General features: G+C 45.3%; 1 protein-coding gene across 1 annotated transcript in view; it reads left to right on the top strand.

Annotated features, from left to right (window-relative positions):
* The window catches only part of CIP2A (cellular inhibitor of PP2A), a 156,204-nt gene that overhangs the window by 37,246 nt on the left and 96,153 nt on the right, over positions 1 to 22,805 (top strand). The window contains exon 6 of the mRNA XM_063953637.1: positions 21,785 to 21,907. Within this exon, the coding sequence (XP_063809707.1) occupies positions 21,785 to 21,907 (123 nt within the window). The remainder of the gene's footprint in view (positions 1 to 21,784; positions 21,908 to 22,805) is intronic.

Genomic DNA, 22,805 nt, shown 5'->3' with positions numbered 1-22,805 from the left:
TCTCTGCACATTCCCTACCGTTCTGGAAGCTTTGGGACGTCCCCATCGTACCAGGTCTCCCCAATATCCCTTATGGATGCTAGAGAAAATAGGATTTTAATTACCTACCGGTAAATCCTTTTCTCGTAGTCCATAAGGGATTTTTGTGCGCCCGCCTCAGTGCGTTGACTTTTCTACAGGTTCTCTTTTATGTGGTAACCTGTTCAGTTGTTGTTGTTGTTGTTGTTGTTGTTGTTGTCAGCCATTGCTGGTTGTTGTTTGTTAGTTGTGTGCTGGTATATAAATCTCACCACTCATTGTTATTATGTTCTTTCTCTCATATATGTCCTTTCTCCTTCGGGCACTGTTTTACCTATAACTGCCTGTGGGAGGGGGCATAGAGGGGAGGAGCCAGCACACCCAGTGAAGAAATGTAAAGTGCGCCAGCTCCTTTGGACCCCGTCTATACCCCATCGTACTAAGTCTCCCCAATATCCTTTATGGGCTACGAGAAAAAGATTTACCGGTAGGTAATTAAAATCCAATTTTTTTTCATACTTAACGATCCACGTGGACTACAATTGGGAGCGGTAACCTGGGCCGAGCGCAGCAGTAGCAGAACGAGACACCGTGCCCGAAGCATGGCGAGCGGAGCGAGGCACGGTGCCGGCGAGCCATGTGAGGGGTCACGGTGCACTTATTGGGGTTCCTCGTCACTTTCTGAAGAAAACACCAAAGAAAGAAGTAAAAAAAAAAACCTCGTTAACTTTTTCGTGTCGACCTAATGCATGTCGGCCAAACGTGGTCGACCCAATGTATGTCAACCTAATGAACCACAGCCTTTAAAGCCCCTTGATTTTGAGCTTGTCTAGAAATCTTGTATCAAATAACTTGTATCCTATTGTATTTATTGGACAAGCAAGGTAGCATCCAACCAGATGTATTCTTGCTTGTGCTGCTGAACACCTCACTGCATTTAAAATTTAAAATGTGTCGCCGAGTCATTCCAATAATCGTATGGCACAGGTCTCTATATTATCCTGTTTGTATTCATATAATAAAACGAAGTTCCAAAGTTTCAAATGTTGTTGTTTTCTTGCTTTCAAACTCTCTACTTCTTCAATATGTCCCTTAGGGCAGTAGTTCTAAAACTGTGTGCCATGGTACCCTGGGGTGCCTCAAGACACTTGCAGGGGTGCCCTGGGTTAGTGACCCAGGACCAAATCAAATTATTTATGGTCAATGTAATAGGCAAAACCAGTGCTGGTGGCTGTCCATCATAACATGTGGATAAACACAAGCAAATCCTGTCCCTCGCCACACAATTGAACCCAAGGATATTATAGAAACACAATTTACTTACTTTAATATTTCTTTCAAAATTTCTCTAACTTTTGGCCTAGGGTTGCTGTGATTTGAAAAACTTTGAGAAACACTGCTTTAAAACCACTTAACTGGCATGGTCAGATCTCATACAACCACGCCGCCCCACTGTGTCCTCCAGTTTTTGATGAGGAGGTCCGTTCTGCAGATGTGTATAATATAATATTAAAATCTAAAAAAAAAATACGATTAAACTATATTAAATTAAAAAAAATTAAAACAATGCTATGAACTTTCTTGAAGGGAAAAATCGTCAGTTAACTGGTTAAGGCGATACATTTCAGTCCGTGGAAGTAAAGAACATGGCCGGGATGGAATGAAGTCAAAGTTCGGCAGCCAAACTCAGACTTTTTTTAAAGGAGCAATCATGTACAAGGCTAAACCGCACAGCCACCGAACTCGGTCTACATTACTTCCTGGCTCATATTTTCGTTATTTCTATCAGGGCATGTGGATCATCTCCTAGGTGGTTAATGGCTCTAGATGAGTGGTTTCTCTCTGATCCAATCCGTCCGCAAAGTCTGGAGCTTCTTTTTCTAACTTACCCTCCATGTCAATCTATATGTATAAAGAACTTATATGTAATGAGCGAGCGTACCTCATGCATTACCTTTTAGAAAAAAAGATTTCACACTTTAAAAAAAAATGAAAATCTACATGCAATTTAAAAATATATTAGAACTCTCCCATCAGTGCACCTACCAGCGTAAATGGCTCATAACAGATGTGCGTGTAGCGGTTTAGATTTTTATCCCCGGATTACAGCTACCACCGCAGTTCTCTGAATGACAGATCCTGGAGGTGTATAATGTTGGAAGCAGACTTCCTCTCACCTGTTGGCTGATGCATTACAACCTGTGAGGTCTTTGTCAAGGCACAGGTGACAGTTATTATTTTTTTAAGGACCAATACTTCATACAGAGGTCGGGAATGGCGATGGGTACAAAATTCGCCTCCTGTACGCTAGTTTTGTTTATGAACCATTAGTAGGAGGGGACGGTTTTGCAGGAACTGGGGGCAAATTTGATATTATACTATAGATTCATATGAGGTTTCCTCTTCATTTGGTGAGGAGGTAGGGACAGCTTAAATGCGTTTTGTGATCAGGTAAACAACAATAACTATGGAATAAAGCTGACATTCTCTGTCAGTAATGCTTTTACCCCTAAGGAAGTCTGAGAGAAGAGACAGCTTCGTTGGGTAGACCTGATGATTGAATGGTTCAGATAAGCGGTATATATCTTTTATATTGTACAAGCATTTATACATATATTAGTGTTCTAACTCCACAACTGGTTTACACTTTGTATATCTGGCTTTCCGGGTGGGGAGGGGTTTGTTTAAAAAAAAAAATATGTATTTTTTTTATTTGGAGACTCATTTAAAATACAAAAACACACTGTGCTGGTGACTTCATGTCGATCATTTCAAGTAAATTAGATAAGCTGTTACAACTTGTTTTTCATATATATATATATATATATATATATATATATATATATATATATATATATATATATATATATATATATAAATAAAATATATATAAATAATATATATATATATATTATTTATTTATATATATTATTTATATATATATATTATTTATTTATATATATTATTTATATATATATATATATATATATATATATATATATATATATATATATATATAATTAATGTGTTCTGGATGGAACGGCACTCAGAGTGCCGTTCCATCCAGAACTCTATACCAGCGGTGAATACCGTTTTCGGATCAGGACACCGGGGTAATTGAATTATGTATTGAGTGCCGGACCCAGCTTCATTAAAAATATATATATATAAATATAATACACATATATTGACAAATTAGAAAGTATAAAAAAGAAAGATAGTAGGGATTTATTGAACATCAAAAGAAAGGTGTAGAAAAAAAATATTTTCGCCGACGTCCTAGTGGATGCTGGGTACTCCGTAAGGACCATGGGGTATAGACGGGCTCCGCAGGAGACTGGGCACTCTTAAAAGAAAGATTAGGTACTATATCTGATGTGCACTGGCTCCTCCCTCTATGCCCCTCCTCCAGACCTCAGTTAGTATCTGTGCCCGGCCAGAGCTGGATGCACCCTAGGGGCTCTCCTGAGCTTCCTAGAAAAGAAAGTATTTGTTAGGTTTTTTATTTTCAGTGAGATCTGCTGGCAACAGACTCACTGCTACGTGGGACTGAGGGGAGAGAAGCGAACCTACCTGCTTGCAGCTAGCTTGGGCTTCTAAGGCCACTGGACACCATTAGCTCCAGAGGGATCGAACACAGGCCCAGTCCTCGGTCGTCCGGTCCCGGAGCCGCGCCGCCGTCCCCCTTGCAGAGCCAGAAGAACGAAGAGAAGTTGAAAATCGGCGGCTGAAGACTCCGGTCTTCATTAAGGTAGCGCACAGCACTGCAGCTGTGCGCCATTGCTCCCTTAGCACACCACACACTCCGGTCACTGATGGGTGCAGGGCGCTGGGCGCCCTGGGCAGCAATTAGATTACCTTACTTGGCGAAAAGCACATAATACAGTCTGATAAACTGTATATGTGCATTAACCCCTGCCATTAAAGTACATAAAAGGACTGAAGCCCGCCGCTGAGGGGGCCGGGCCTTCTTCCTCAGCACACCGGCGCCATTTTCTCTTCACAGCTCAGCTGGAAGGAAGCTCCCCAGGCTCTCCCCTGCAGTATCCTGGTACACAAAGGGTAAAAAGAGAGGGGGGGCACATACATTTAGGCGCAAAACTGTGTATATAAGCTGCTATAGGGGAAAAATCACTCAGTATAGTGTACATCCCTGTATTATATAGCGCTGTGGTGTGTGCTGGCATACTCTCTCTCTGTCTCTCCAAAGGGCCTGGTGGAGAAACTGTCTTCAAATAGAGCATCCCCTGTGTGTGTGGTGTGTCTGTACGCGTGTGTCGACATGTCTGAGGTAAAAGGCTCCTCTAAGGAGGTGATAGAGCGGATAAGTGTGTGGGAGGGTGTCTCCGTAAACAACGCCGACACCTGTTTGGATATGTGTAAGTGCTGAGGTAAAATTATTGCACAAAAGGTTAGGGAACAGAAAGGAAATCTACCCTGGTCTGTCCCTATGTCACAGAGTCCATCAGAGTCTCTCTATGCTCACTATCCAAAATAACAAAGTATCGACACGGAGTTTAACTCCACTGTCGACTACGATAATGCAAAGTTACAGCCAAGAGGGCTAAAAGATATTCAATATATGATTATTGGAATAAAAGATGATTTGCATATAACTGATGACTCATCTGTCCCTGACATGAGAGTACACATGTTAAGGGGAAGAATGCTGAGGTAAATTTCCCTCCTCTCATGAGGAAAAAGAGCGGGAATCTCCAGACAAGAGACTGCAGCTTCCCACAAGAGAATTCTCAGGCTGTATCCTTTCCCCACTAGGGCCAGGATGTGTTGAGAATCTTCCCCTTGGGTGTCCTGTTTGCACTAGCTATTCTCAGGGATCCTGCAGATAGTGTGCACATTCTAGTATACTACCCAGACCGGCGATTGTGTCGGCATGGGTTTATAGCGCTGTGGCAGCGTGGACAGGTACCTTATCAGCAGAGATTGAGACCCTAGTATGCATATAAATATTTTAAGATGCTGTCTTAAGTGATAGATATATAATTATAAAGCATGCCCAAAGGGACATGAGTATACTGGCTCCTAGAGACAAAAGCTATGTCGATTTCTGCTTGACGTGTCCTGTAGAATATACATTGGACAGATGATGCCTACTTAAGAGGCATATGGAAGGCTGAGGATTGTGTGGAGAAAGGTTCTCGGGCCTGGTCTCCACAGCTATAGCTGGTAATTCTGATATTTTGCCTTATATTCCTGCACAGCCTAGGAAAGCACGACATTATTAAATGCAGCTTTTCGAATAAAGAAACAAAGTCTGAGGTGCGTCCTTTCTTGTCAGAGCCGGGGGCAGAGGAAAGAAGCTGTACAACACAGCTAGTCCCCAGGAACAGAAGTCCTCCCCGGCCTCTACAAAAATCCACCGAATGTCGCTGGGGCTCCACAGGCGGAGCTAGGCCCGGTGGGGACACGCCTTCGTAAGTTCAGCCACAAGTGGGTTCAGTTAGATCCCTGGGCAATAGAAATTGTATCGCAGGGACACAGGCTGGACTGTGAGAAGATGCCCCCTCACCGAGGACCCGGCGGGCTTCCCCCCAAGAGAGGGAGCCAGTGTTAACTGCAATTCGTAAATTGTATCTTCAACAGGTGGTGGTCAAGGGTCCCCTCCTTCAACAAGAGGGTGTTATTATTCGACCATGTTATAATCCCGAAACCAGACGGTTCGGTTAGACCCATATTGAATTAAAATCCCTGAACATATACCTGAAAAGGTTCAGGTTCAAGATGGAATCGCTAAGAGCGGTCATTGCAAGCCTGAAATGAATCGGGACATAAGGGATGCATACCTTCGTATCCCCATTTATCCACCTCATCAGGCGTACCTCAGAATTGCGGTACGGGATTATCATTACCAATTTCACCAAGCTAATGGCGGATATGATGGTGCTCCTGAGGAAGCAAGGTGTCACTATTATCACATACTTGGATGATCTCCTCATAAAAGCGAGATCAAGAGAGCAGTTGCTGGACAGCGTATCACCTTCTCTGGAAGTGAAACGGCAACACGACTGGATTCTAGATATTCCGAAGTCGCAGTTGGTTCCTACTGCTCATCTGCCTCGCCTAGGCATGATCCTAGACACAAACCAGAAGAGGGGTTATCTCCCGATAGAGAGAGCTCAGGAGCTCATGACACTGGTCAGGAATCTATTGAAAACCAAAACAGGTGTCAGTGCATCACTGCACTCGAGTCCTGGGAAGGATGATGGCATCATACGAGGCCATCCCCTTCGGCTGGTTCCATGCAAGGACAATGGAACTTACTGCACAAGTGGCCCGGATCACATCTTCAGATGCATCGGTTAATCACCCTATCCCCCAGGGCCAGGGTGTCTCTCCTGTGGTGGCTGCGGAGTGCTCACCTTCTCGAGGGCCGCAGATTCGGCATTCAGGACTGGGTCCTGGTGACCACGGATGCAAGCCTCCGAGGGTGGGGGGCAGTTACACAGGGAAGAAAATTCCAAGGTTTGTGGTCAAGCCAACAGACTTGCCTTCACATCAATATCCTGGAACTAAGGGCCATATACAACGCCCTAAGTCAAGCGGAGTTCCTGCTTCGCGACCAACCGGTTCTGATCCAGTCAGACCGCAGGGGCTCATGTAAACCGCCAGGGCGGCACAAGGAGCAGGGTGGCGAGGGTAGAAGCCACCAGAATTCTTCGCTGGGCGGAGAATCAAGTAAGCGCACTGTCAGCAGTGTTCATTCCGGGAGTGGACACGACCTCCACCCGGGAAAGTGGTGACTTCATCAGGAAGTCTTCACGCAGTTTTGCAAATTGATGGAAACTGCCTCAGGTGGACTACATGGCGTCCCACCTCAATAAAAAGATAAAAAAGGTTTTCTCTGACGTCCTAAGTGGATGCTGGGGACTCCGTCAGGACCATGGGGACTCCGTTAGGACCATGGGGAATAGCGGCTCCGCAGGAGACAGGGCACAAAATTTAAAAGTTTGACCACTAGGTGGTGTGCACTGGCTCCTCCCCCTATGACCCTCCTCCAAGCCTCAGTTAGGTTTTTGTGCCCGTCCGAGCAGGGTGCAATCTAGGTGGCTCTCCTAAAGAGCTGCTTAGAAAAAGTTTTGTTAGGTTTTTTTATTTTCAGTGAGTCCTGCTGGCAACAGGCTCACTGCAACGAGGGACTTAGGGGAGAAGAAGTGAACTCACCTGCATGCAGGATGGATTGGCTTCTTAGGCTACTGGACACTAGCTCCAGAGGGACGATCACAGGTACAGCCTGGATGGGTCACCGGAGCCGCGCCGCCGACCCCCTTGCAGATGCCGAAAAGAGAAGAGGTCCAGAAACCGGCGGCTGAAGACTTCTCAGTCTTCATGAGGTAGCGCACAGCACTGCAGCTGTGCGCCATTGCTCTCGGCACACTTCACACCAACGGTCACTGAGGGTGCAGGGCGCTGGGGGGGGCGCCCTGGGCAGCAATGAAAAGTACCTATTCTGGCTAAAATACATCACATATAGCCCCTGGGGCTATATGGATGTATTTAACCCCTGCCAGGTTTTCAGAAAAACCGGGAGAAGAAGCCCGCCGAAAAGGGGGCGGGGCCTATTCTCCTCAGCACACAGCGCCATTTTCCTACACAGCTCCGCTGCTAGGAAGGCTCCCAGGCTCTCCCCTGCACTGCACTACAGAAACAGGGTAAAAACAGAGAGGGGGGGCACTTATTTGGCGATATTAATAATATTTAAGCTGCTATAAGGGGAACACACTTATTTAAGGTTGTCCCTATATATTTATAGCGCTTGGATGTGTGCTGGCAAACTCTCCCTCCGTCTCCCCAAAGGGCTAGTGGGGTCCTGTCTTCTATCAGAGCATTCCCTGTGTGTCTGCTGTGTGTCGGTACGCGTGTGTCGACATGTATGAGGACGATGTTGGCGTGGAGGCGGAGCAATTGCCTGTAATGGTGATGTCACCCCTTAGGGAGTCGACACCGGAATGGATGGCTTTGTTTATGGAATTACGTGATCGTGTCAGCACGCTGCAAAAGTCGGTTGACGACATGAGACGGCCGGCAAACCAGTTAGTACCTGTCCAGGCGTCTCAAACACCGTCGGGCTGTAAAACGCCCTTTACCTCAGTCGGTCGACACAGACACGGACACCGAATCCAGTGTCGACGGTGAAGAAACAAACGTATTTTCCAGTAGGGCCACACGTTATATGATCACGGCAATGAAGGAGGCTTTGCATATCTCTGATACTGCAAGTACCACAAAAAGGGGTATTATGTGGGGTGTGAAAAAACTACCTGTAGTTTTTCCTGAATCAGAGGAGTTGAATGAAGTGTGTGATGAAGCGTGGGTTACCCCCGATAGAAAACTGCTAATTTCAAAGAAGTTATTGGCATTATACCCTTTCCCGCCAGAGGTTAGGGCGCGCTGGGAAACACCCCCTAGGGTAGATAAGGCGCTGACACGCTTATCAAAACAAGTGGCGTTACCGTCTCCAGAGACGGCCGCCCTCAAGGATCCAGCTGATAGGAGGCTGGAGAATACATTAAAAAGTATATACACACATACGGGTGTTATACTGCGACCAGCAATCGCCTCAGCCTGGATGTGCAGTGCTGGGGTGGCTTGGTCGGAGTCACTGACTGAAAATATTGATACCCTGGATAGGGACAGTATTTTATTGACTATAGAGCATTTAAAGGATGCATTTCTTTATATGCGAGATGCACAGAGAGATATTTGCACTCTGGCATCAAGAGTAAGTGCGATGTCCATATCTGCCAGAAGAAGTTTATGGCCGCGACAGTGGTCAGGTGATGCGGATTCCAAACGGCATATGGAAGTATTGCCGTATAAGGGGGAGGAATTATTTGGGGTCGGTCTATCGGAATTGGTGGCCACGGCAACAGCCGGGAAATCCACCTTTTTACCTCAGGTCACCTCCCAGCAGAAAAAGACAGTCTTTTCAGCCGCAGTCCTTTCGTTCCTATAAGAACAAGCGGGCAAAAGGACATTCATATTTGCCCCGAGGCAAAGGAAAGGGTAAGAGACTGCAGCAAGCAGCTCCTTCCCAGGAGCAGAAGCCCTCCCCGGCTTCTGCAAAGGCCTCAGCATGACGCTGGGACCTTACAATCGGACTCAGGGGCGGTGGGGGGTCGCCTCAAGAATTTCAGCGCACAGTGGGCTCACTCGAAGGTGGACCCCTGGATCCTGCAGGTAGTATCTCAGGGTTACAGGTTGGAATTCGAGAAGTCTCCCCCTCGCCGGTTCCTAAAGTCTGCTTTGCCAACGTCTCCCTCCGACAGGGCGACGGTATTGGAAGCCATTCACAAGCTGTATTCTCAGCAGGTGATAGTCAAGGTACCCCTTTTACAACAGGGAAAGGGGTATTACTCCACGCTATTTGTGGTACCGAAGCCGGACGGCTCGGTAAGACCTATTTTAAATCTGAAATCTCTGAACCTGTACATACAAAAATTCAAGTTCAAGATGGAGTCACTCAGAGCAGTGATAGCGAATCTGGAAGAAGGGGATTTTATGGTGTCCTTCGACATCAAGGATGCTTACCTTCATGTCCCAATTTGCCCTTCACACCAAGGGTACCTCAGGTTCGTGGTACAAAACTGTCATTATCAGTTTCAGACGCTGCCGTTTGGATTGTCCACGGCACCCCGGGTCTTTACCAAGGTAATGGCCGAAATGATGATCCTTCTTCGAAGAAAAGGCGTATTAATTATCCCTTACTTGGACGATCTCCTGATAAGGGCAAGGTCCAGAGAACAGCTGGAGGTCGGAGTAGCACTAACCCAAGTAGTGCTCCAACAGCACGGGTGGATTCTGAATTTTCCAAAATCCCAACTGATCCCGACGACACGTCTGCTGTTCCTAGGGATGATTCTGGACACTGTTCAGAAAAAGGTATTTCTTCCGGAGGAGAAAGCCAGGGAGTTATCCGAACTCGTCAGGAACCTCCTAAAACCAGGGAAAGTGTCTGTGCATCAATGCACAAGAGTCCTGAGAAAAATGGTGGCTTCTTACGAAGCGATTCCATTCGGCAGATTCCATGCACAAATTTTTCAGTGGGATCTACTGGACAAATGGTCCGGATCGCATCTGCAGATGCATCAGCGGATAAAATTGTCGACAAGGACAAGGGTGTCTCTGCTATGGTGGTTGCAGAGTGCTCATCTGTTAGAGGGCCGCAGATTCGGCATACAGAACTGGGTCCTAGTGACCACGGATGCCAGCCTGAGAGGCTGGGGAGCGGTCACACAGGGAAGAAACTTCCAGGGCTTGTGGTCAAGCCTGGAAACGTCTCTTCACATAAATATACTGGAACTAAGAGCAATTTACAATGCTCTAAGCCTGGCAAAACCTCTGCTTCAGGGTCAGCCGGTGTTGATCCAGTCGGACAACATCACGGCAGTCGCCCACGTAAACAGACAGGGCGGCACAAGAAGCAGGAGGGCAATGGCAGAAGCTGCAAGGATTCTTCGCTGGGCAGAAAATCATGTGATAGCACTGTCAGCAGTGTTCATCCCGGGAGTGGACAACTGGGAAGCAGACTTCCTCAGCAGACACGATCTTCACCCGGGAGAGTGAGGACTTCATCCAGAAGTCTTCCACATGATTGTGGTCCATTGGGAAAGACCAATGGTGGACATGATGGCGTCCCGCCTCAACAAAAAACTGGACAGGTATTGCGCCAGGTCAAGAGACCCTCAGGCAATAGCTGTGGACGCTCTGGTAACACCATGGGTGTACCAGTCAGTGTATGTGTTCCCTCCTCTGCCTCTCATACCCAAGGTACTGAGAATTATACGGCAAAGGGGAGTAAGAACGATACTCGTGGCTCCGGACTGGCCAAGAAGGACTTGGTACCCGGAACTTCAGGAGATGCTCACGGAAGATCCGTGGCCTCTACCTCTAAGAAGGGACCTGCTTCAGCAGGGACCGTGTCTATTCCAAGACTTACCGCGGCTGCGTTTGACGGCATGGCGGTTGAACGCCGGATCCTAAGGGAAAAAGGCATTCCGGAAGAGGTCATCCCAACCCTGGTCAAAGCCAGGAAGGAGGTGACTGCACAACATTATCACCGCATTTGGAGAAAATATGTTGCGTGGTGTGAGGCCAGGAGGGCCCCGACGGAGGAATTTCAACTGGGTCGATTCCTACATTTCCTGCAAACAGGATTGTCTATGGGCCTCAAATTGGGGTCCATTAAGGTTCAAATTTCGGCCCTGTCGATTTTCTTCCAGAAAGATTTGGCTTCAGTTCCTGAAGTCCAGACTTTTGTAAAAGGAGTACTACATATACAGCCCCCGATTGTGCCTCCAGTGGCACCGTGGGATCTCAATGTAGTTTTGGATTTTCTCAAATCCCATTGGTTTGAGCCACTCAAATCGGTGGATTTGAAATATCTTACATGGAAAGTAACCATGCTACTGGCCCTGGCTTCGGCCAGGAGAGTGTCAGAATTGGCGGCTTTATCGTACAAAAGCCCATATCTGATTTTCCATTCGGACAGGGCAGAACTGCGGACGCGTCCTCAGTTTCTCCCTAAGGTGGTATCAGCGTTTCACCTGAACCAACCTATTGTGGTGCCTGCGGCTACTAGCGATTTGGAGGACTCCAAGTTGCTGGACGTTGTCAGAGCATTAAAAATATATATTTCAAGGACGGCTGGAGTCAGGAAGTCTGACTCGCTGTTTATACTGTATGCACCCAACAAGCTGGGTGCTCCTGCGTCTAAGCAGACGATTGCTCGTTGGATTTGTAGCACAATTCAACTTGCACATTCTGTGGCAGGCCTGCCACAGCCTAAATCTGTCAATGCCCACTCCACAAGGAAGGTGGGCTCATCTTGGGCGGCTGCCCGAGGGGTCTCGGCATTACAACTCTGCCGAGCAGCTACGTGGTCAGGGGAGAACACGTTTGTAAAATTCTACAAATTTGATACCCTTGCTAAGGAGGACCTGGAGTTCTCTCATTCGGTGCTGCAGAGTCATCCGCACTCTCCCGCCCGTTTGGGAGCTTTGGTATAATCCCCATGGTCCTGACGGAGTCCCCAGCATCCACTTAGGACGTCAGAGAAAATAAGAATTTACTCACCGGTAATTCTATTTCTCGTAGTCCGTAGTGGATGCTGGGCGCCCATCCCAAGTGCGGATTGTCTGCAATACTTGTACATAGTTATTGTTACAAAAATCGGGTTATTATTGTTGGGAGCCTTCGTTTAAGAGGCTCTTTTCGGTTATCATACTGTTAACTGGGTTCAGATCACAAGTTGTACAGTGTGATTGGTGTGGCTGGTATGAGTCTTACCCGGGATTCAAAATCCTTCCTTATTGTGTACGCTCGTCCGGGCACAGTATCCTAACTGAGGCTTGGAGGAGGGTCATAGGGGGAGGAGCCAGTGCACACCACCTAGTGGTCAAACTTTTAAATTTTGTGCCCTATCTCCTGCGGAGCCGCTATTCCCCATGGTCCTGACGGAGTCCCCATGGTCCTGACGGAGTCCCCAGCATCCACTACGGACTACGAGAAATAGAATTACCGGTGAGTAAATTCTTATTTTACGCTGGGTCAAGGGACTCTCAGGCGATAGCTGTGGTCGCACTAGTAACACCGTGGGTGTTCCAGTCGGTCTATATATTCCCTCCTCTTCCTCTCAGACCCAAGGGCTGAGAATTGTAATAAACGGAGGAGTGTGAACAATATTCTTTGCTCCGGATTGGCCAATAAGGACTCGGTACCCGGAACTGCAAGAAATGCTCTCAGAGGACCCATGGCCTCTGCCTCTCAGTCAGGACATGTTGCAACAGGGACCCTGTCTGATCCAAGACTTACCGCGGCTGCGTTGGACGGCATGGCGGTTGAACGCCGGATCCTAGCGGAAAAGGGCATTCCGGATGCATTTATTCCTACGCTGATAAAGGCTAGGAAAGACGTGACGGCAAGACTTTTTCACTGTATATGGCGAAAATAGGTTGCTTGGTGTGTGGCCGGGAAGGCCCTACAGAGGAATTCCAGAGGGGTCGATTCCTGCACTTCCTACAGTCAGGAGTGACTATGGGCCTAAAATTAGGATCCATAAAGGCCAAGATTTCGGCCCTATCCCTTTTTCTCTCAAAAAGAACTGGCTTCACTGCCTGAAGTTCGGACGTTGTTACAGGGGTGCTGCATATTCAGCCCCTTTTGTGCCTCCAGTGGCACCTTGGGATCTTAACGTGTGTTGGATTCCTAAAATCAAAGAAATGAGACAGCGCTATTCACTTTGTATAGAACCTTTTTGTTCACTTTTTTATATATATATGTAAAAATACAGCATAAAAATATATACAATATCTAAATATATAGTGCAAATTTTATACAATAGCACCGGCCGGTACTAATATTAATCTTATTCAAGAATTAGTAATTATTAAAAACATCTGCTATACCAAAGCTAAATATTTCCACAATGAAACAGCTTTTTAACACCTGTGATAAAGGACTCTATGTCCCTTTAAAGAGAGTTCTTTTATAGAGTCTCTGTATCACAGTGGTTAATCAAAAAACAGATAAATCAATTTCTCAATCTAATATCAACACGATGTAAATCCGCTACAGCAATTTATCAATATTGTTGCCGTAGCTATAAACATTGATTATTCCTAGCAGGCAATATGTTAAACCATTTAAAAATGTAATCGACGACACAATGTTAATTTATAGTCAGCTGTTTTACGATCTATCCAGCAAGATGTAATTATCAAATGTGTCACCTCCTTTATAATGGTTAGAGTCCATATAATTCAACACAGTCACCTGTTATAGATTGGTATGGTTAAACCCACTGATGGATCTCTTTTATGATGATTACCGTCCATACATATTAAGCAATTTTGGTTGTTACAATCTATAAGGTGGTTGATAATTTCGTTGTTAAATATTTGATTAAATGAAAAAATTTGAAAAAACGGCTCCTTGATATATAATTGAGAGTTTAATACTTGATCAGTATTGGTTAGAGATTCAGCTGCTATTTTGGATATAATTATAATGATATATTGTAGCTGTTTATACTCAGAGGGTCCCAAATTTCACCTAGAGTGCCGTGTATCAAGCACTCAGATATGTACCTTTCCTCAAAATGCTGTAGGCATGGCAGCCGCTCCAACGAGGATTAGTGGTGATAGGGATCCACGCAGCACTCTCCGGTATTAAGCTTCTCTCCTTATTATAGCTTGAAAAACAGACACACTTTAAACAGCTCCAGCGGCAGCTGTATATATTGCTGCTCGTCCCAGCAACAGCCTCTACTTTCCGCTCTCTATTCCACAGCATACGCTGATGAGAGCCCTTCAGCCAGCCACATATGCAGTAGCGCAGTAAGGTGTGGAGTATCTGTATTGATCTCCCGAGTCCCCCGAGACTAGCTGCTTTCACCTTGTAAGGTGACAGCGCCAGGTGTAAATTTCTGTAATATTGTTTTGGATTCCTAAAATCCCACTGGTTTGAGCCACTTAAGACCGTGGAGCTAAAATGTCTCACGTGGAAAGTGGTCATGCTTTTGGCCTTAGCTTGGACTAGGCGTGTGTCAGAATTGGCGGCTTTGTCATGTAAAAGCTCATATCTGATCTTCCATATGGAAAGGGCAGAATGGAGGACTCGTCCCCAATTTCTCCCTAAGGTGGTATCATCGTTTCATTTGAACCAACCTATTGTGGTGCCTGCGGCTACTAGGGACTTGGAGGATTCCAAGTTGCTGGACGTAGTCCGGGCCCTGAAACTTTGTTTCCAGGACGGCTAGAGTCAGAAAAACTGACTCGCTATTTATCCTGCATGCACCCAACAAGCTGGGTGCTCCTGCTTCAAAGCAGACTATTGCTCGCTGGATCTGTAGCACGATTCAGCTTGCACATTCTGCGGCTGGACTGCCGCATCCTAAATCGGTAAAAGCCCATTCCACGAGGAAGGTGGGCTCTTCTTGGGCGGCTGCCCGAGGGGTCTCGGCTTTACAACTTTGCCGAGCTGCTACTTGGTCGGGTTCAAACACTTTTGCAAAATTCTACAAGTTTGATACCCTGGCTGAGGAGGACCTTGAGTTTGCTCATTCGGTGCTGCAGAGTCATCCGCACTCTCCCGCCCGTTTGGGAGCTTTGGTATAATCCCCATGGTCCTTACGGAGTACCCAGCATCCACTAGGACGTCAGAGAAAATAAGAATTTACTCACCGATAATTCTATTTCTCGTAGTCCGTAGTGTATGCTGGGAGCCCGTCCCAAGTGCGGACTCTGTGCAATACATGTATATAGTTATTGCTTAACTAAAGGGTTATTGTATGAGCCATCTGTTGAGAGAGGCTCAGTTATTGTTCATACTGTTAACTGGGTATAGTTATCACGAGTTGTACGGTGTGATTGGTGTGGCTGGTATGAGTCTTACCCTGGATTTCAAATCCTTTCCTAGTAATGTCAGCTCTTCCGGGCACAGTTTCCCTAACTGAGGTCTGGAGGAGGGGCATAGAGGGAGGAGCCAGTGCACACCAGATATAGTACCTAATCTTTCTTTTAAGAGTGCCCAGTCTCCTGCGGAGCCAGTCTATACCCCATGGTCCTTACGGAGTACCCAGCATCCACTACGGACTACGAGAAATAGAATTACCGGTGAGTAAATTCTTATTTTTCATGTGCATTCTTCACGCAGTACAATAGTGACTATAAATGTGTAGAAAATATCCTTAAACATTGGAATTTATTTAAACAGGCTCATATAAAGGAAGATTACAGAGAATAGACTGAAAACTATATATAAAGCCCCACATATAAAAAACCATTTAATGATGGGAGCTATTCCACCAAAAGTGGAAAATCAAAGCTGTATTAGATCAATAGGCTTTTATAGATGCGGAATGTGTAATGGATGTCGGAATTACTAGAGCAGTAAAGGTAACCAAATGACTACTTTTACATCTAATACAACTAAAAAGGAATAGAAGCTTAAAAACTTCTAAACTTGTAATAGTGAAAATGTCATCTACCTCTTATACTGCTGCTGTTTGAAACAATGGTGGTCATTCCGAGTTGATCGCTCACTGCCAATTTTCGCAGTGCAGCGATTAAGTAAAAAAACGGCAAAAATGCGCATGGTACGCAGCGTGCATGCGCTAAGTACTTTCACACAAAACTTTGTAGATTTACACAAGCTCGAGCGATGTTTTTTCATCGCTCGAGTGATCGTAGTGTGATTGACAGGAAGTGGGTGTTTCTGGGCGTAAACTGGCCGTTTTCAGGGAGTGTGCTAAAAAACGCAGGCGTGCCTGGAAAAAACGCAGGAGTAACGGGGGAGTGGCTGGCCGAACGCAGGGCGTGTTTGTGACGTCAAACCAGGAACTAAACAGACTGAGGTGATCGCAGTCTAGGAGTAGGTCTGGAGCTACTCAGAAACTGCAGGGAATTATTTAGTAGCAGTTCTGCTAATCTTTAGTTCGCTATTCTGCTAAGCTAAGATACACTCCCAGAGGGCGGCGGCCTAGCGTGTGCAATGCTGCTAAAAGCAGCTAGCGAGTGAACAACTCTGAATGACCACCTATATGTAGGCAGAACTAGCAGGCAGTTCAAACTGAGCTTGGGAGGATATCTGCGCAATATAAACAATAGGGTAGAAAATCATGCATTAACATTAAATAAAAATTTTAAAAAAATCACAATTGTTTGATTGATGGTTTGAGCAGTTATAAAATAATAAAACTGGTAAAAAGCAACTGGAGATGTAATGATGTAGACACTACTTGCCACCACAGAAAGGACATGGATATCCAAATTAGGAACTTTGGGCTTGGATGGCATAAATGCCCATTTTGAGCTCAAATGGTTCCATACTAAATCCGTATTGTGGCAAGCATATATTTGAGTTATGATTAACTACTTGAAATTGCTGTCAAATATCTGCCCATATTATAAGTACAAAGTAGGATTTGTTTGTGTCTGTCTCTGCTAGATGGAGGTAATAAATGGATATTTCTGCTGCGGGGTACACTGGGCTCCACAAGGAATTGACAATGGGGTGTAGAGTAGGATCTTGATCCGGGGCACCAACAGGCTCAAAGCTTTGACTGTTCCCAGAATGCATAGCGCCGCCTCCCTGCACAGGATCTCAGTTTTGTAGTTGGTGCTGCAGTAGCAGGCACTTAACAGAGGGGCTGCTCCAGGCAGCCCTAAGAAGAGCTTTTTTTCTGAGGGGCCGTCCTTTCTGGATATCCGACTGGGTCCTGTTGACGACAGATGCCCGTCTAAGAGGTTGGGGCATGGTGCTGGAGCAACACTCCCTTCAGGGGCGGTGGACCAAGGAGGAGTCCCTCCTCTCGATCAATATTCTGGAGTTGCGGGCGGTCTTCAATGCCTTGAACCTAGCCCAGCATTTAATTCAGAACCGTCCTGTTCAAGTACAGTCGGACAAAGCCACCACAGTGGCTTACATAAATCATCAAGGCGGCACTCGAAGCCGCCTAGCAATGAAGGCAGTCTCACGGATTCTACAGTGGGCAGAACGCCATCTACCGGCCATATCGGCAATATTCATTCCGGGAGTCCTGAATTGGGAAGCGGGCATTCTCAGTCGTCCCGAAGTGTTTCAACTCCTAGTGGAAAGGTGGGGCCTTCCAGACGTAGATCTGATGGCGTCTCGACACAATCACAAGGTTCCGGTCTTCGGAGCAAGGACAAGGGATCCTCAAGCAGCATCCGGTACCGTGGAAATTTCGGCTGCCGTACATGTTCCCTCCGGTGTCACTCCTGCCCAAGGTAATTCGGAAGTTCAAGCAAGAAAAAGGAATTCTGCTTCTCATAGCTCCACCATGGCCCAGAAGGCACTGGTTCTCAGACCTGCAAGGCCTATCGTCAGAGCGTCCAATTCTACTTCCACAACGGCCAGACCTCCTCGTTCAGGGCCCCTGTGTCTACCAGGACCTAGCCCGGCTGTCTTTGACGGCGAGGCTCTTGAAGCTTCTGTCTTAAGGGCTAAAGGGTTTTCTGAGGCGGTCATTCAAACTATGTTGCGGGCCCGGAAACCGGCTTCGGCTCGGATTTACCATAGGGTCTGGCATTCTTACTTTGTTTGGTGCGCATCTAACGATTATGACGCTTCCAAGTTTAGTATAGCCAAGTTGTTGGCTTTTCTTCAGCAGGGCCTGGACTTAAGCCTGCGTCTGGCCTCCCTCAAGGTTCAAATATCTGCCTTGTCAGTGTGGTTTCAGAGAAAAATTGCGACCTTACCTGATGTGCATACCTTTACTCAGGGCGTGTTGCGTATCCAACCTCCCTGTGTCCCGCCTGTGGCTCCTTGGGACTTGTCGGTGGTTTTGGAGGCGTTACAAGAGTCTCCGTTTGAACCTCTTGGTTCAGCTGATCTTAAGTGGCTTTCCCTTAAGGTGGTGTTTCTGCTGGCTATTGCTTCAGCTAGAAGAGTGTCTGATTTGGGTGCCTTGTCCTGTAGTTCCACATATCTGATATTTCACTGTGACCGGGCGGTTCTTAGGACTCGTCCCAGCTATCTACCTAAGGTGGTTTCTTCGTTCCACCTTAATCAGGAGATTGTAGTTCCGGCACTTGTTTCTCCTGATCTGTCTCCCAAAGAGCGGTCTTTGGATGTGGTACGGGCTCTCCGTATCTATGTGAAGAGAACTGCTCCTATTAGGAAATCTGATTCTCTTTTTGTTGTGTTTGGGTTTCACAAACGGGGCTGGCCTGCTCACAAGCAAACTCTGGCCAGATGGATTAGAATGGTGATTGCACATGCTTATGTGAAGGCTGGTCTCTCTGCTCCTGATCACATTAAGGCCCATTCTACTCGGTCTGTTGGACCTTCTTGGGCGGCCCAACGTGGTGCGACCCTTGAACAATTGTGCAAGGCGGCTGCGTGGTCCTCTGTGAACACGTTCATAAGGTTCTATGCCTTCGATACTGCCGCTTCCTTTGGACGCCGGGTTCTTGTGCCCGCTACAGTGCGTCCCCTCCCATAAGGAACTGCTTTAGGATATCCCCATTGTCCATTCCTTGTGGAGCCCAGTGTACCCCGCAGCAGAAAACGAGTTTTATGGTAAGAACTTACCTTTTGTTAAAACTCTTTCTGCGAGGTAAACTGGGCTCCACAAGGCGCCCACCCTGACGCACTTAGCTTCTTTGGGTTGGTATGGCATTAGCCGCTGACACGTCTCCTGTCGTGAGAATGCGGTGTTGTGGCTACTAACCGTTGTCGTCTCTCTTCCTGCTACTGCATTGGACTGGTTAACTAAAAACTGAGATCCTGTGCAGGGAGGCGGGGTGATATAGGAGGCGGCGCTATGCATTCTGGGAACAGTCAAAGCTTTGAGCCTGTTGGTGCCTCGGATCAAGATCCTACTCTACACCCCATTGTCCATTCCTAGTGGAGCCCAGTGTACCTCGCAGAAAGCGTTTTAACAAAGGTAAGTTCTTACCATAAAACTCGTTTTTTAGTATTATTATTATTATTATTATTATTATTATTATTATATTTTTTTTTAAGCCGTCTTGGACCATGTGTGTATATTGAATTTGTATGTATATATTGCTTTAGGGGAAATAATAGGTCAAATGTATACATAGAAGTAGAATTTCAATATTTTCTACCATAATGCACCTTATGGTATGAGAACTGTTCCTGCAAGTGCACATGACCAGATTTGGGCATTCACATACAAATTTAGATTAGCGTAGTTCCTCTCACCTGTGCCTTGACAAGTACACCAACATGTGAGAGGAAAGTAGCTTCTGATATAATACACCTCCAGGATCTGGCCTTCAGAGACCTGCAGTGGTAGCTGTAGTTCTGGGGATGTCTTGATATGTATGAAACAAAATACAATAGTGTAATCCTGTATGGGCACTACAGTTTTTTCCACTGTGTAGAGGGAAAACTAGGTGATGAAGATGGTCCCAGGAAAGAAATAAGACGTCCACCTTCTTATGGGGTCACCCAAAGTGATGCCGTGAAGATGCGGTAATGAATCCTTATGTGTATGCTTACTTGAAAATATGAGATAGAAAGCACATAAAGGTTTCTTTTCCGTGGATATATTTCCTCTTTAGCCCGTATGAGTATGGATATCACTCATATGGTGGGTATGAAATTAAAAAAGGGAAGCTAATTAGGGCAATGGAAACCCTTTTTATTAAAATTTACAAATAAAACACAAATAGACAACCGGCCATACCAAATTGGGGAACAGAGATGGAATTCGACTGACATAAAATGATCCGGATGTCCAAAAAATGTCATATGCTCCCCTCAATGGATCAACTGGTTTGGACATCAATATTGCACTGTATCAATGCGTTTCGACGCTCTGCGGCGTTTTTATCAAGATTTAACAGTGTATTCCACTATAATAATATAAGAAACATTCAATAAAATACTTTCCCTCATTGACAAAAATCATCAAATATAATAATAAAAACATGGAACATACCACCGATGTGCAGCTTTTTATGTGTGGTCAGCTGAATGAAAAACTCCCAGTCTGACCTCCCTTAAATAGCAAAGCCTTAATTGGTTTAATCCTATTTAACCAATGGGCTAACACCCACTATGATGGACATTAAGAGTGACCAATGGTTTTTCACTTACAAAAGGCATGGGTTTGTGAATTTGGCGCCAAGAGTCCCCAAATCCCCTTCATAGCGCTGCCCTGCTTTTCATGCATATCATGACATCGCTGTGAGGATCGTTTAAAACAAGGGGACATTTGGAGCGCAGAAAGTGAGACTGTATTTTTCTGTTACATATTGTCTTCGTAGGTTGGTGACCTATTTGTACTGTCCACTGCTGCTCCATTTTGCAGCGCCTTAGGAAGATCTTTTTCATTTGTAGTTCTGGGGATAACCATCTACCATTACTCTTCTATTTATTTTATGAAAGTGTAAAATCATTTTTTTATAAAGGTAATGTTCGAGGTTTCCTGTGCTTCCTTTCTTCTTTTTAACATGTAGAAAGACACTTAGCGCAAGTTAGAAAAAGAAGCTCCAGACTTTTGCTGACTGATTGGATCAGAGAGAAGCCACACATCTAGAGCAATTAACCTTGTGTTAGGTGATCCACATGTGTTGATAGAAATAAGGAACATGTGTTCTTTATTTCCACCGAATGCACCTTAAGGGACATATAGAAGTAGTAGAGAGTTTGAAAGCAAGAAAAAGTCCACAATATCTGAAACTTTTGATCATCGTTTTATTACATGTATACAAACGGGACAATATAGAAACATAGAATTTGACGGCAGATAAGAACCACTTGGCCCATCTAGTCTGACCTCATTTGTGCCATACGATTATTGGACTGATTCAGTGCCGCATTCTCATTAAAAAAAAATGTATGATCTTTTTTGTTCCTCCTTTGAAAGGTTTGGTCGTTCTTCTATTTGAATTTGGGCTATAGGGTGTTTTGGAGCGCTAGAAGAGAGCAACTAAAAATGTTATGTGCTTGCCTGTCTCCCCCATATAAATCATGAAAAGTAGGAGTGATGGAGGAGTAATTTTATTTATTGGGGTTTTCCTGCATATATTAAATGTGAAAGAATATTTCAGGGAAGAGCAGTAATAATAAATAAAAATATCCTGCAGTACTGCCTGTTTAGTATTGGATACAGGTAGGTAATAAGTGTTTTTAGATAATGAGGAAAGTTGTGTGATGTGGAGGGGATTCGGTTAATAATACCATACTTATACTGTAATAAATGAGCAGTTTGAAATGTGTGCAGCTGATTTTGTGTTTGGATCTTCTACAGAACAAAGTTAAAGGGTTCTATCGCACATTAATCAGTTTCTTGGCACACAGCAGTTTGACTGTGGTGGTGTTCGCCCTCTCTGTATTAGCAAGTCTAACGTTAAATGAAGAAGTTGGTGAAAAGGTGAGATTTGTCCCTGTATTCTTTTTCAACCTATCTAGCTCCTCTATCCCAATATGTACCCTCCCCCCCCGCTTTCTTTTTGATTTTCTTTCTCTTTAAAGTGGGGCTTACATTTTTTTTCTTTACCATGGGCCTTATACAGTATGTATCGCATGCTGACGATATTATGACTAGTGCGCATGCGCGGCATCTGCAATGCGTTCGCATCTCATTGAATTGCGATCGCGGGGAGGACTTTTGCATGCTGAACAGCCTTGCCCAGTGCTGGGTGTCCCCCAGCATGCGATAGAGGCAGTAGCAGAATCTGCTACTGAACCTGAATCGGGTCCTGTGCTCACTTAAGCTACACTGCTATTTTGGGAAATTTGGCTTAAAGCCTATTGCAAAATTACTGATATGACCTGCAACCAGATGGCGCAGAGGTGGTTATTTTTATCTCTCTCTTTACTGTACATGTATAGTATTAGTGTGTCATTATCTCAACTAACAAGAAGCTTAAACCTCTGCAAATTGTCTTGTTCATGTCCAACCAATAGTAAGACCGACTTGGTAAATTTCACATATGTGTCCTTAGGCTGAGTGTTATCTGACTGCTATCTCCAATACGGCAATTACATTGTATCACGGAACTGCAACATTTCTATACTGCTAATTAGTGGCAAACTGAACGGTACCCATTCAATTTGATTGTGGACTCATACTTATCCATTATTCACTATCCCTATTCAGAGTACAATCAGTGCTATATGGTCTCTTGCTGCTACTCAGTCACTATTATTGGTAGAGAAGTCTTGCCTTTATACCATCAGGGTGCAAAGCAATATCATTATCTCACGGTATCTAACTAAGTTTTACTAATCATTTTGTGTATACATGGTTTTATTTTCTTTGTTTAATA

This window comes from Pseudophryne corroboree, chromosome 2, assembly GCF_028390025.1.
Source record: "Pseudophryne corroboree isolate aPseCor3 chromosome 2, aPseCor3.hap2, whole genome shotgun sequence".
NCBI classification, from domain to species: Eukaryota; Metazoa; Chordata; class Amphibia; order Anura; family Myobatrachidae; genus Pseudophryne; species Pseudophryne corroboree.
The sequence above is the reverse complement of the archived record's forward strand: the minus strand, read 5'-3'. Positions and strand labels throughout refer to the sequence as shown.